Source organism: Phaethon lepturus, unplaced genomic scaffold (assembly GCF_000687285.1).
Source record: "Phaethon lepturus isolate BGI_N335 unplaced genomic scaffold, ASM68728v1 scaffold6219, whole genome shotgun sequence".
Classification (NCBI taxonomy): domain Eukaryota; kingdom Metazoa; phylum Chordata; class Aves; order Phaethontiformes; family Phaethontidae; genus Phaethon; species Phaethon lepturus.
This window is the reverse complement of record NW_010564074.1, coordinates 15311-29681: the sequence shown is the minus strand read 5'-3', so window position 1 is coordinate 29681 and position 14371 is coordinate 15311. Positions and strand designations below refer to the sequence as shown.

Here is a 14371-nt window from a genome sequence, read left to right as displayed (position 1 = left end):
TTATTTGGTGCACACCCTTTGACCATTTTTACGTCATTAACCACCGCCTGCGCCCCCCCGCCCCAGCAGTATCATGGTGGAAAAATTGGTAGCAAATTAACCTTTATGTAGCAAAAAATAGAAGCTGTCCTGTCTGGGTTTGAATTTAACTCAGTTGATTCATTCAGTCGTTTGTGGCTGCACAGGAAGCCCCATTCATATGATCACAAAGCCTAATAGCTGTTTGTACAGTGAGATTGATCTGATTACTCTTCTCTGTCTTGCGCTATTTACAGTCTGCTGCCAATTCACAGAAAGGGAAGAGAATGGCTGCAAAGGAGAAGTTGGAGGCAGTGTTAAATGTGGCCCTAAGGGTCCCAAGCATCATGCTGTTGGATGTCTTGTACAGATGGGATGTCAGCTCATTCTTCCAGCAGATCCAAAGAAGTAGCCTGCACAACAACCCTCTCTTCCAGTACAAGTACTTGGCCCTTAATATGCATTATGTGGGTAAGTGTACATGTATTCAAGAGAAAACACTACTGTAGTAAATACCATTTTGTTTACTACAAGAATTTTAAGAATATGATACCATGATAATATATTGATTACAACAAATAGCATGATAATATATTCATTACAGTTCTGCTTAAGGGACTGTTTATGTTAGCAGTAAAGAAATCCTGTGTAGGGTCTTCTGCTGAATTTTGTTATTTAGCCTTGATATGTAAATAGAGTAAACCTGATGTCTGGGAAGATGATTGATGCCCTGAAAGAATAGCACAGTGACTTTGGCCTGTGTCTGATGAGAAAAGCTGCTGTGAAATGCTGTGCAGTCAAGAAGTATTTTAACTTATGTTGTTGGCATTAAACAAGAGACTAGGGAGAAGGTTGCCTAGTTTGGACTGTGGCCACAGCACCAGAAGGCTACCTTTCACTGCTACATGGATATGGCTCTTCAGTTTACAACCTTGTGAACCATATATATGCTGTGAGTGGGTTAGAGCAGGTAACAAGTCCTTGTGTTGCAGATAAATGGACAAAATTACTAATATAGTTCAGGGAGCTGAGGTTTGAACCTTGGTCTGCACGTCTAGCTCTGGAATGCTAGATACCTGTTTTTAGGAGATGAAAGGATTGGTGTTCTGGGACCTGCTCTCCAGGTGGGTATGTGATTCATCTAGTGACTGCACATGGGGTTAATTATGGTTCGGATCCAGGCTGTTGGGGTTCATAGCCAATGATGATCTGCATGAGTACTGTCTACCTTGGAGAGAAACAGCTAGCATATAATTTTCCCACTCTGCAGTGTTTTTTCCTTGTAGATGGCTTTGGAGGATAAAGACGTACTGCAGTCAGCTAAGGGAAACACCCTTTATTTAAGTAGTTAGAGGCCTGTGGCTTTTTGAAGTAGCGTGTCCAGTTTTTTAATCCTGACTGCAGAAGTGTTGGCATGTGACTTTTCTTTTTTAATCTGCCAAATGTCTATTGTCTGGAAATTATTTACTGCCATTAAAAACACATGTGTCTTTATTATGGCTCCACTATGCTTATGCTGGGAGAGCACTGTGCTTTTAGTGCAAAAAGCCGGTGTTACAGTTCTATGCCCTTTTCATATGTTTGTGGGAGAGAGTACTTGTTTGTTGCTGGTGAATGTGACAGAGGACTGTGGTGGCGTGTAACTGCAGCTGGCTTTCTCATGCACTTGTATGCACACAAGTACCTTTTAGGAATTAGGTTATCAGGTCAGTTTCTAATAAGGAACTAACAGTTGTGTAGTAGGCTATCAAGATGTCAGTGGGTAATTTCCAGCTGTGACACAGCCCCGCGTTAGAGACATTTGATAACCTTGTCGTCACTTAAGTACGTTGACATGCACCAATGAAAAGCGCTACAGAGAGGTAGGCATTGTTACCAAAGTGTTTCTCACCTGGATGCTATTTTAGTCCTAAACCAGTGGATTCTGACTTCGTGCTCCTCATACAAGTGGTGCTTTTGTGCTGGCGCACGATCAGTCAGCAGTTCTTTTACTTTTTGCTTTTGCAATATTGTTTGTACTTTTACTGCTCCAACTGGTAGTTGCTGATCAAGAAAGGCTTCTAAATCATCAGTTGCTTGTTTTAAAAGATATTCAGACAGTTTTTAGTGACAAAACTTTGCTAGTACTTTTCAAATAAAGTTGATTTGTTTCAGTTCCTTGGTTGTGTCAGTGTCAGGCTGGGCTAAATCAATTTGCATGCCTACACAAGATTTTTTATAGATTTAATTGCATCAGTTTACAGTATGACATGACGTATCAAAATATATGAATTCGATTTATAAGGAAAACAAAGTACTTTTCCACCAGCTTGGGAAATGAAGATTCTTTGAAGCTATGTGGGGGGAAATTAACTGCCAGTGTGTAACAAATAAGTAACAACTGACCATATATATGTTTCAACATGCTAATCTGTTTTATTTAGGGAAAAAATCCACTGTTCATATTTGCAATTAGGAAACACAGTATCAGCAAATGCTGTGGCAGCTTTGCAATATCAGACAATTGCTGAATTTCTGACATGGGCCATGTAAGACATTGTATCATAGAAGTGCTTCTAGAAGCTTAGGAAATTGGATGCATCCATCTTGGGCAGGTGCTCAAGGAATGATTATTAAATTAACTCTGCCAATCTTGATATAGTGAACCTTTCCCCAGAACCAAGGATCCAAAGTTGGAAATTTGCTCAGAACTGGGGGTTACCAGGAATATCTTGTCTGTTTAAATGCACTCTTTCTTCCATCCAGTTGACTTAAAGTTTGAAAAGCCAATTGGTTTTGATCAGTTGAAGTGATGTATGTTACAGCGTGTTTCATGTTCCAGGAAGCAGTACTGGGAATGTAATACAAGCCTCTAGGATGCAATTTGTCCTTTGATGCAGCTTTTCCCTTTCATATCTTTTAATGAAACAGCCCTTATCTGCTTTACTGAAGGAAAATACTCAGTCCTGATAACCACTCAACCGCAAGTTCAACTGCATGAAATTTAACTAAATATGCATAAAGCAATGCAAACAGTAAAGATAAAGTTCTGGTTAGACTTGTTGAATGTAAACAGATTAATTTCATATAGGAAAAATTGCGAAGTAATTGTGTGCATGAACTTTAGCTGTCAAATGGCACTGCGGTTACTGTTTTGGCAGGCGTAAAAGCCCTGTGAATGCCCTGCGGTAGTCTTCAGTGTGTGCTTTAGCTTTAGCTCTTGTGTATAAAGTTTGTTTTTATATTTGCTTTATTTCATGATACTATTTTCCTGCATATGAATTATCTTCTAGAATCACAATTAAAACTGTGTTTCACTTCTGAAAACTTTCCTAGGTTTGTCAAGTGTGTTTAAAAAGACAAACATCAAACTTAGTTAAGCAACAGTTCGGGAATGTCTCTGGCTGAGGAAATTTTTATTCTGTGCATGTGGAAACTCATACTTGCTGACCACAGGATCTCCTCAAGCTTAAAACTTGATTCATCACACCCAGTATCTTTCTGGAAGTACTTTTGGTACATCTTACAGGACATTTGCCATTTTTATTTTTAGCTTGCCATATCTACTACTGGATATTTGTAAAACCAGACAAGAATCGGATATAATGGAGTTGCAACCCAAATGCAAGTGCATGTACTAGTGATATTTAATGAGAATTTATATTAAAAATAGTAAAAATTCTTTTGTCCTCTGAGAGGAGTCACATGGAAGGTTTTGTTCTATAATCTAACTCTTTCATGCCGTCTCTTTAAATACAATAAAATATATGTATACTTTTTTTTTTCTTTCATGAGTATTGAAAAATCCTGAATGATAAGCCTTATTTGCAAATGTGATCTGTGAATGCAAGTACATCCTGTAGTTCTTCCTGGAGTGTTTAGGAGTATCTTGTCAATAAGCAGTACTGTCCCAGACCCTTTCACAAATACTCCAAGTCATCCTATTTTTATGTTTTTTTTTTAATAACCCATGCAGACGGTCTGGCTGAAGAGTAGCATGTGATAAATTTGTGTGCAGTGTGCTGTATTACCAGATACAATTCTTACAGTTGATAGCTGTCTGTTACCAGATATAAGGATCTGGGGTGAAAGAAGCTTAGAGAGCAAATCAACTTTTTTGTCCACAACTGTTATAGGCATAATGTGGTTTCATTCTTAATGAAAATTGTTTTCTGAAAATTTAAAGTAGCCTGTCATTCAGGAAAGATCTGTGCCAGCTAAAATGGCTTCGTGTCTCAAACCTTTATGTAGGGTACACTAGCACACTCTGCTACTGCCAGACTTCAGTGTTTTCTTCTGTGCTGTAGAGTACCTCTGAGAAGACAGTCACTTCTTTTTTTCCTTCTTCTGATGAAGGGGGTGGAAACAGTTGAAATGACTTAATTTCTTCCTGTGAAGGGCGAAGTAATGCTATTTGTGCTAACTGGTAAATACTTTGTGCTAGATCTGAAGACAAGAGTCATGAGCTTAACCTGTAATCATAGTCAGACTTGGAATTTAAGTCACTGTCCTGATAGAGGCACAGAAATGCACTAAATACATAGTATTTTCTTACCTAAGAATAAAAATAAGAACAGTTTCCTATCTTAAACTGTATTCTTTGTCCTTACAAAAAAAAAAAATATGGGGGGAAAAACATAAGGAAACTGTTTAAATACTTGGAATAGGTGGAAGGTGTGTCATATTTCACAACCCTGTTTGTAATCACAGTTTCTTGAACTGTGCAGTTATTACCTTAACCACTTGGTCACATCACTCACTAAGTGTGAACTACTTGTTATGAATGCTGCCTTTAAAAAGGAGGCTTGAGGGAAGAGAAAACTTCTGAACTTACTGCCATCCTGTGTTTGCTGATTGCTCTGTACTTTGGTCTGCTCACTTTTCTTTAAGCTCTTGTGCATTAATTAGAAGATCTTTTATTTCGATTGCTTTTTTTTTGTGGTGGTTTTTCTCTTAAGAGGAAAGATACAGTACTTTACTTTGATATAAACATAGTAAAAAGTAAAAAGTGCTATGCGAAGCTTCAATGTGAGAAGAAAGCAGCAGTTGCTTCATTCCAGAAGCAAATTTCCAAAAACTGTGAGAAGAGGATGCACGGGTAAATGTGTAAATGCACTTAATGCACACAAAGACAAAGTGCTGCTCAGATTCAACATCTCTGGGTTTGCTGTCCCATGTCTTCTGTCTCCCTCCTGCCAGCAGCATTTAGATAAATGGCTAGTAGAACTATTTTCTGGGTGTTACTATTTTAAACTGTAGCTATTTTTAACCAAATGCAATTTTATGACTTGAACTTGGTCTTTATTTCTTAAAAAAATTACTTGCTATGTCATCTTATTCTCTTCTTGGATAAAATGCAGTGTATGCTGCAGTTGGTAGACACACAAGAGGGTAGAGAGTAGTAGAATACCGTTTTTTCTCTTTCCAACTCTAGAGACTGCTGGTTCGTATTCTGCTTCTGTAGTGTCATAGGCTTTTACTAAGCAGCTTTCTCAGAATATTGATATTTTAGGTAACGTTTCTATATAAAGCTTGTTACCTCTTTTTTGCAACCTCAGTTTGCTTGAAAGGAGACGCTTAAAATTTTGAGGTTCACTTGACTGAGTACCAGTCTCATGACAACATAGCAATTTGTGTTCGTAATTTAGAATACATTGTGACTGCTTATATTTTTACAGTTTCACTTTTATGTTCTTTTCCAGTACTCTTCAGGTTCTCCATTATTGTAATTAGTCCTGGAATCTTCTGATCATTAGGTATGCTGTATTATAGAAACAGCCTCTGAATCATATGGCAGAACTAGAATCAAAAGTCCATTATTTCTTCAGACAATACTGCAAATCTCTGTAAGGAACTCAGTTCCTGGATTACTTATACTTAGAGTGCCCAATCTGTTACACATTTAGAAAGTTAAGAAACGGCTGGTGGAACTGGTGGCAGTACCCCAGTAATGAGTAAACTGTTTTGTCGGCATTATTTTCACTGAGGTGTGCAGGTGTTGATAAAAGGATTTCTGATCTCTGTTTGTAGTTGCACTGTGCCATGACTGGGTAAATACTAATTTCCTCGTGTGCAAGTATGTTTAGATGTGTGCTTTCTCAGTTTAGAACTAATATTTCAACATATTTTCTGAGGAGCAAAATATTTACCGTGTTAGCTCAAAGTACAAAACTTCTTGGAGTGAGTAACATTTACTTGGTCAGCTCTGGCTGAGTGGGAGGGTGAGGAAGAGGTGTACATTGGCACTGCCATGCAAAAACATCACTCCCCAAAAGTGCAATACATCTTAAAGCCCACTATGCTTACGCTGCTTTGACCAGGTATTCAGTTAGCAGTGGTGAGACAGGCTGGGTGAAAGCTACCCTTTTGTGGTGCTAGTTCTGGTGCCTTGGTGGCTGCTTGAGACTGGTAGGGATTTTGGCATTAAGTGGTCTCTGAATGGCTTGGCTTCTAGGTTGATTTCAGTGGAGTGAATTTTGCGTGAGTTGTGTGTTGGAGCCACCTCTGATGCAGGAAAGGTGATGCTGCATGGTGGCAGAGGTTCTGCTGCCTTTTGTAATAGAGCAGGTGAAGAACTAGTCCTGCTCTCAGGAGGACAGCGTAGCTATCCCAGTCTATTCAGAAGACCTTGTTTGGCTGAGTTATGCTTTAAATGATGCTTAATATGAATTGAGGATGTACAAGAGCTTTTTGTCTCTCTTTTGTTTCTCCTCTTAAAAGTAAGTGGCTGTTAGGGTTCCTTGTGGGCTTGAGTTAGCCTCCAGTGAACAGGCCACAGAATCCTCCTGGTAATTGCTGCATCATGCCTTTAAGTACTCTGAGCTCTAAAGTGTATCTTTTTAAAAATCATCCACTCATAGATAGATGCTTTGGACGTAGAGAGTTCATTAAATCTCTGTGTAAATTGTTGTGTGACCAGTCTCGTGACTGGTTATCCTGAGAATTAAACACACTGAAAATAAAGGCACCAGTTGTTGTTGGGCTACTTCTGCCTTATCAAATACAGTCTTTCTGAAGTCTTACCCTGTGTTATTTGTACTTATATGTTGTGGCCAGATAGTCTTCTGAATAAACCGGAATGAGGACAGTCAAGGGTTAGGCTGAAATGAAATGACTCAGTAGTGCACTGACCCTACGTTGTGTCAGGAGAGACAGTTTTGATGGTATTCTGTGGCTCACAACTTGTTGCTTCACAGCAAGTTGCTTTGCAAGTCGTTGTAAGATGAACCTTTCACATTCAGAGGGTATGGGGGAGTGGAAAGTTAGGGCCCCCCCAATTAATTTCCTGGTATTCTACTATTGTACTGTTACTTTCTGGCACTCAAAGATTTGAATTCCTCACTTTGTAGTATTCAGCATAAACAGCTGCTTTTCTTTCGGGGGCGGCGTTTCCTTGTCAAGCCCCTGCAGAAGCAGTATCCAAGAGATGGTGTGGTTTTATTAAGAAACATTATGAACTCTGTTTCATGTGCAGAGTTCTAATTTTTAGACTAAACCTGCAGGAAACTTTGAGTAATAATGTGAAGTGGACATGAGGGATCTGTAGTCATGCAAATGAGCACTAAAACATTTCATAAAGAGGACGGGTTGCAACTTCGTTCCTGCTCCGGAAGCCTCTGTTGTATGCAGCATGTCAATAAAACTCAGACACCTGAGTTGGCAAAGAGGCAATACAGGGTGAGGAGAGAAGCTGGGAAACACCTTGGTGGTACGCAAATAGAGATTGCTGAAAGGCAATCTGTGAGCTGCTGCTTACTGTAACAATGAGCACTGCACAGTGAGAGGTTTTCATCTAGCTGAATCAACAAGTTGTAAATGAGGTCATGAGCTAGTTAATACATGTGTTCTTGTCTAGCAATGTTTAACTTAGCTTTTCTGCTTATTACTGTTTTCACAGTATATTTTTTCCAGTGGGACCTAAATCCGTACTGCCTTCCACGAGAGGCGGGGAAGTTCTCTGCTTCCTTGTGTTCCTGAATAGGTACTGAGTGGTGGGTCTGTGTATTTGTAAGGTTGGCAGAATGGGTCTTCTCTAGTGCTGCTTACATCTGGAAGCCTAAGGGTGCAATTCTGTTTCTTGGTGGCCTAGCACTAGGGCACTACTACTGTATTCAGGAAAGAGTTTATTCTCTCTTGTCTTTATTTTTTTTAAAATGTGTGTTAGAATGGTTTCTTTACCATGGCAGGAATTGGCCTTCACTGACCCTGATGCTTACACTTAAACAGAAATGTACTTGGTGAGTTAAAAGGGAGAATACAAGAAGTCCCAAAAGTGACAATAGCATGCATGGCCTAAACCAAGGGAGAGGAGCGCTCATTGTAGATGTAGAGCTTGGAGAGCTTTGGATGGAAGTGGACGTTAGTTACTGTGAACCCGTGCCAAAAGGCTACCTGGTAAGATGACTGTTTCTCAAACTCTTAAATCCTTGTGTATGGAGAATCTCTCCAAAGGGATGTATGTTCTCAACATCATGTTTTCTTCTGACAGAGGAGGTGCAAATGAAAACAGAATGTAATGATTTAGATGAGAAAGCTGCTGTGAGAAATTTCATTTCCTGGTCCTTTGTTTTGAAGTAGAATCTCGTTTATGCCATACACTAATTACATCATTTGTCTGTCGAGAACAAAGGGAATAGAATATTGCTGCTAGTATGTCTGAATTTGATCTTGTCTTCCTTTTCTTCTGCAATGAGGCATTTGGTAATGAATTATTTGCCCTTTTTTTTTTTTTTTTTTGGCAGAGGCTTTGTTGATAAAAATGAGGTTGGTACCACGTTGGGAATAGGGCATCTGCAGCAAAAATGCAAATACTGCAGTATGAAGTGTGTCGAAATACCTCTCTTATCAAGTCACAAGAGGGAATTGTAAATAAGAGTGAAAGGGAACTACTTTAAATGTCTCTCACTCCTCCCCTCTTCAAAATCTAACAATTAGAGCAAACAGCTGCTTCAAAGTGAACATTTAAATTCCAGCCCAAACTCATGAGCGGTGGAGTTCATTGCTCAAGCTTCTGCAGTAACCTTGGCTGTCTTGTGCTGTTTCCCTGTGCAGTGTTACAAGCATCTGTGTTGTTTGGAAGCCCTCTGTTTGAAAGGCACAGATGTGATAGTAATCTTCTCATCTTTTGATTTGTATTTGGACATTTTTTTCACTCCTTCAGTGTATCCTGCTATATTTTAGTTAAATTTCTGATCATGCAGAGAAGAATGAATTTAAATCACTTCTAAAATACTCCTATGTAACATGGCTGTGTTGGAGTGCAGTTACTGCCCTCTAAAATGTCTTCCTTTTACAGAAATTATCCTAGCACGGCTCAAGTACATCATCATTTGGTCAAGGAGTAGACTTTCATGTGATAGAATAAGGTAAAGATGGCAGAGCTTAAATGCAGATACAATAAACAGGTATTCTTAGACTATTTATAGAGTAATAGAGGAATAAGAGAGTGCATAATGAACTCTATTTAGTTCTCCACCTGAAGGTGAGTCATGGGCTATAGTGAGAATGAAGAGTTTAGAGAGATTTGACTCAAGTGCTGGTTGTGCCATGTGGGTTGGTCTGCAGAGAGAATTGTCCCTAACTAAGCAATCAAGGGAAGGTGGTGAATACAGCAGAGGTGAGGTATTAAGAATGTCTGCAAATAGCATGAGAGCTGGTGGAGCTGGCTCATGATGCTGTGGTGTGATGCAAGCTAGTTAAATATCTTCATGGAGATTCTGCTGAAGACCACCTCCTTTTGTCATTCGTGTATCTGGTAGAAGGAAGGTGATGAATAGAGAAGATGAATTCCATAAAATACAAGTGTTTTCTAAGAAAACTGATGATGTAGAACATCTGCTGTGTTGTGTTAACTAGACGCATGTTATTCTGTATAAAACAGTTGCTAAAAGGAAACTGTTTTAGTGCTGGGTTTCAGGCCCCTTTAAAAAGCTCAAAATAAAAATCATTGAATCATAGAATGGCTTGGGTTGGAAGGGACCTTTCGTCACCTAGTCCAACCCCCCTGCTGTGAGCAGGGACATCTTCAACTCAAGCAGGTTGCTCAGAGCCCCGTCCAACCTGACCTGGAATGTTTCAAGGAATGGGGCATCTACCACCTCTCTGTGCAACCTGGGCTGGGGTTTCACCACCCTCATTGTAGGATAATTTCTTCCTTATATCTAGTCTAAATCTACTCTCTTTTAAAAACCATGACCCCTTGTCTTGTCACTACAGGCCCTGCTAAAAAGTCTGTCCCCATCTCTCCTGTAGGCACCCTTTAAGGCCTGGCAGGCTGCAGTAAGGTCTCCCCGGAGGCTTCTCTTCTCCAGGCTGAACAACCCCAACTCTCTCAGCCTGTCCTCATAGAAGTGTTTCATCCCTCTGATAACTTTTGTAAATGATCCAATGGATACTGTAAATGATTAAATGGATACTGTACAGAAACTAGTGATGGTGACTAGTATGATACTTCATTCTAATCAAAGAAACTATGAATTATTTCAACTTTTGAAAAGGCTCATCCTCAGACAAATGTGCAACTTGTCACATCTACTTTATGAAAGTACTGGAAAAATTATTTTTAATGTTAAATATGTAAATTGTGTATTTGTGTTTTTAAAAAGGTAAGTACCTTGGCTTTGTCTGTCTATCATCACTCGTATTGCCTATCGTATCCGAATTGACCTTTGCTTGCCATACTGTGGGTCTGATGCCTTTTCTCTAGGAGCATGTGGTGAGTTACCTTCTTGAAGACCTAACTACTGGTAGAGTTTTACAAAGATGGCTTATTGAAGGTGGCAGATATTAAGTAGCCTTGAAGTACTTCTACGTAAATACTGACTGACTCTGAAATTGTATCTTTTTCAAATATTGGAACATATTGTGTTCCCAAGCTGTTTTATAGTAGCTGGTTGTCCCACTACTTAATGCTTAATCTAAAGTTACATTATTTTCTGAAGTATTTTTAAAAAGCCCAAGGTATAAATTAACTCAGTTAAAAAGGCTGTGCACAGTGTTGCTGAATAGATGGACGAAACTTTAAATGTAATGTGACTAGTATAGCTGTAAGTGTCAGGATGAGTTCTTCTATAATGTTTTGTTCTTAGCTGCAGGGAAGTTGTTAGCTGTTGCTGGGTTTTTTTCCTAAATGGATTTCAGTGCCAGGCACTTAAGCTGACCTTCACAAAGAGCATGAGTGCACTGTGCTGTGATGGAGAGCTCGGAAATAAAGATTAGTAAGGGCACCATGAACTGGGTTTTTGACCTGCAGAGTCTGCCTGGGAAGGAGAGGATGAGCATGTTCCACCCAGTTGTGAAGTGTACTTCAAAGTACTGCTTTATTTAAGTATCGTAATGAGAGCAGGTATGAAAAAAAAGATCAGTGTTCTGCTTGTTGGAGAGGCTGCTGAGCAGCCTGGCTATGTTCTTGAAGAGTAAAGCTGTGCCTCCACTGGCTCCTTTTGCACAGTCTTACAGAACGCTAACAAGAAGTGGAGGAACTGCTGGTGTAAATGCCTACAAATCCTAGGCTGTGCCGAGTCTTGTCTTTGATTTATGCAACACAGATAGCTTGAATGTGCTTTAATATTGCTAGTATGCAGAACAGCCTCTGTGTCCCCATCTCAAATTATGGGCATGCAAAGTGTCTTTAAACCATGACGATACAGTGGAAGAATTAAAATGTGTAATGCTAATCAGCATGGAAAGGTGTTCTCTGTGTCCTTTGCTTGAAGAAAATTATTTTTTACATCAATGGACTGAGTTTATTAGATGGATAGGCTTTGTTTCCTGTGACACTGAAACTTGCTTTCACTTGGAAGAGGAGGGAGACCTAGGCCTGTTTTCCCTGTTAGATAAGTTATGTTAGTTAAGTCTTGTTAAAATACTGTGGATCACGTCCACTTCTTGACATATAGATATAATCTTGCAGAAGCTGGTAGACCTATTTTTGGGGGGGCGGGCGGGATATGAAGAAAAGTGGCAGGTTTTTTGTGTGCTTTGTGTTTTGATGAGAGGAAAATGTAGGTACCTGATTTTAAAAACAAATGAGGACAAAGGTGGCTAAAGAGATCTGAATAATGTGAGTATTAATTCATATTAAGAACTTTGGGATTAGATAGTGGTGTTGGTTTTTTAAATTTCAACCTCTGCTTTTTGTTACAGGTTACATCTTAAGTGTTGTGCTCCTAACTTTACCAAGACAACACCTGGTTCAGCTTTACCTGTACTTTTTGACTGCACTGCTGCTTTATGCTGGGCACCAAATTTCCAGGTAAGAACAAATGGATTAATTTTGTTAGCTTGGTTTGGGAATTGGAAAAATTACTGATATTTTGTTAATATCTTGTATAAATGGGATAGGTTTGGTTTTATGAGGCCTTTCTTCTGTGCCAGTCACCTAAATTTATCTTGCTGTTCTTTGTCTTGAAAAATTTTGCAGAATTAAATATGCAGTCAGGTAGTTCCAGTATATTTTCATTGGCTTAAAAGAAATTTTGAGCTACATTTCTGTGGAGTGTAATGTCCATTAATCTGAGGAGAGAAAACACCACAAGACTAAATGTGGCCCTCTGATGCAGTAATCTGAGTTATTCAGTGGCTCAGCTAACATGCTTTCAACACGAGCTTTCTACAAAGCAGACAGGGCATTACTTTTAGTTTCCTGGCATCTACGATGAGAGAGAAAATAGAGATATGGAAGGTGATAAAAGTAAAGTAATAGTGGAATTTATTCTTAAATTAATCTTTCTTTATGTAATGTATTTTACAATGAAAATTAAAAGTAAAGCAGGTTGGATCTAAAACACAGAGCAAGAGGCTGAAGAACTCTTGAGTCTGATGAGACAGAGCTGATCATCTTTGTCTGGCTCCAGCTAAAGCTGTTGACAGCCAATGTGAACTGTCATACCAAGAAGAAGTTTAATTGGAACCAAAGATAGTGCCATCACATTAATGGCTTTACATGGGAAATTTTGAAAATAGGGACTTGAGCCATTTTGGTGCCTATTGATGGGAAACATTTAAAAAAATGTGCTTTTGATTGATTCAAGTGAAGTAATAGGTTTGTTATTTCTGCATCGCAATTGTTGCTCTAAAGCATTCACTGGAATATCTCTTACTCAGTATGTTGCAGTTCAGGGGAGTGTTAATGAAGGTTTTGTGGTGACTTGACATGTCGCTGTTGTGGCTGTCAGAGTTGCAGTTAATGATTTCCTGAATGGATGAGGGTGCAAGAGAGGAATTATGGCCTCTTATTGCCTGGGTAGGAAGGAAAGAGGGTTTTTTATCATCCTCAGGGGAGTCCTGAGTGTTTATAGATACAGTTTGTGGGTGTTTCTTACAGGGTTGAAAGTTTATTTATTAGAAAAAGCAACCTAAAACATTATTTAAGAGCTTGTGTTGGAATAAAAAATAAAGCTAGTAACAAATACCCATCAGATACAGGGCTTTGGTCCAGAACGGTTACAGCTAGAGATCTTGATGCAATTCTGGATCTTCAGATTTTTTGAAGAAAGGGAGGGGTATGGATTTTCATTGATACATTAAGGGATAGCACTGTGTTTGATTTTAATACCTTTTTGTTTGCGTTTCTATGTAACGTGAATTGTGACCTCTATTGCTCGGTGAGGTTTGAGACTTTACAGTCTTCATTGAAATATGTTAGATAACTATTGCATGCACTGTTTGGCGTATTCGTACTAAGCTTTCTCTATTTGCTCCTTCTGAAGTGAATTAATAAAGACTTTAATTAAATCTTGCATCAGCTGGCACAAAAATACATATTTAATTAAAAGATATCTTGGATTCAAATAGTCCAGCAGTATTCCCTAGCTATTTTGCAAAGCAAAGGTAGTTGCTAACACTTCAGAGTGAGCTTACCCATTCCCTAGATCTAAGATTGACTTGGTTCGGGGGGAGGCAACTGTGCAAGGCGTTCTCAGCAGCAGCTTTTGTCTAATGTGGGGAGTGACACTTGCCTTAGCTTTTCAAAACAATTTTTGAATCCTGTTAGTTTTCGTATTGAGAATAGTAAAATGAAACACACAAATGTAATGTTAGTGGAGCTATTCCTTTTATTGCCAAAACTATCCAATTCCAGCTGATGTTTCTATTTAGCAGACTGATCATAGAGTAGTCACATGTGCAAACTGTTCCCGAGTGGGGGTTTTTTGTTAATAATTCTGCTTAGAGCGGAAAACTTACAGTGAATTGCTTGCAGGCACTACCAGTTGGGATGCTATTTAAGACAAATGAAGAGGTCTCATATTGAGGCCAGCTTGGTTAATGGAAATTCTAGAACAAGACCAGAATCAGCTGGCACTTGTGACTGCAGTGTCCTGGAAATTCTGAGCTGTTGAAAGTCTTCAGCTTTCAGTGCTTTTTTTCCACCCCA

General features: G+C 39.1%; 1 protein-coding gene across 1 annotated transcript in view; it reads left to right on the top strand.

Moving 5' to 3' along the window:
* The first annotated feature begins 305 nt into the window (after positions 1 to 305).
* LOC104626739 (RING finger protein 145) overlaps positions 306 to 14371 on the top strand; it is a 26817-nt gene continuing 12751 nt past the window's right edge. Inside the window, exons 1-2 of the mRNA XM_010294747.1 lie at positions 306 to 489; positions 12142 to 12250. Coding sequence (XP_010293049.1) covers positions 306 to 489; positions 12142 to 12250 — 293 coding nt within the window. The remainder of the gene's footprint in view (positions 490 to 12141; positions 12251 to 14371) is intronic.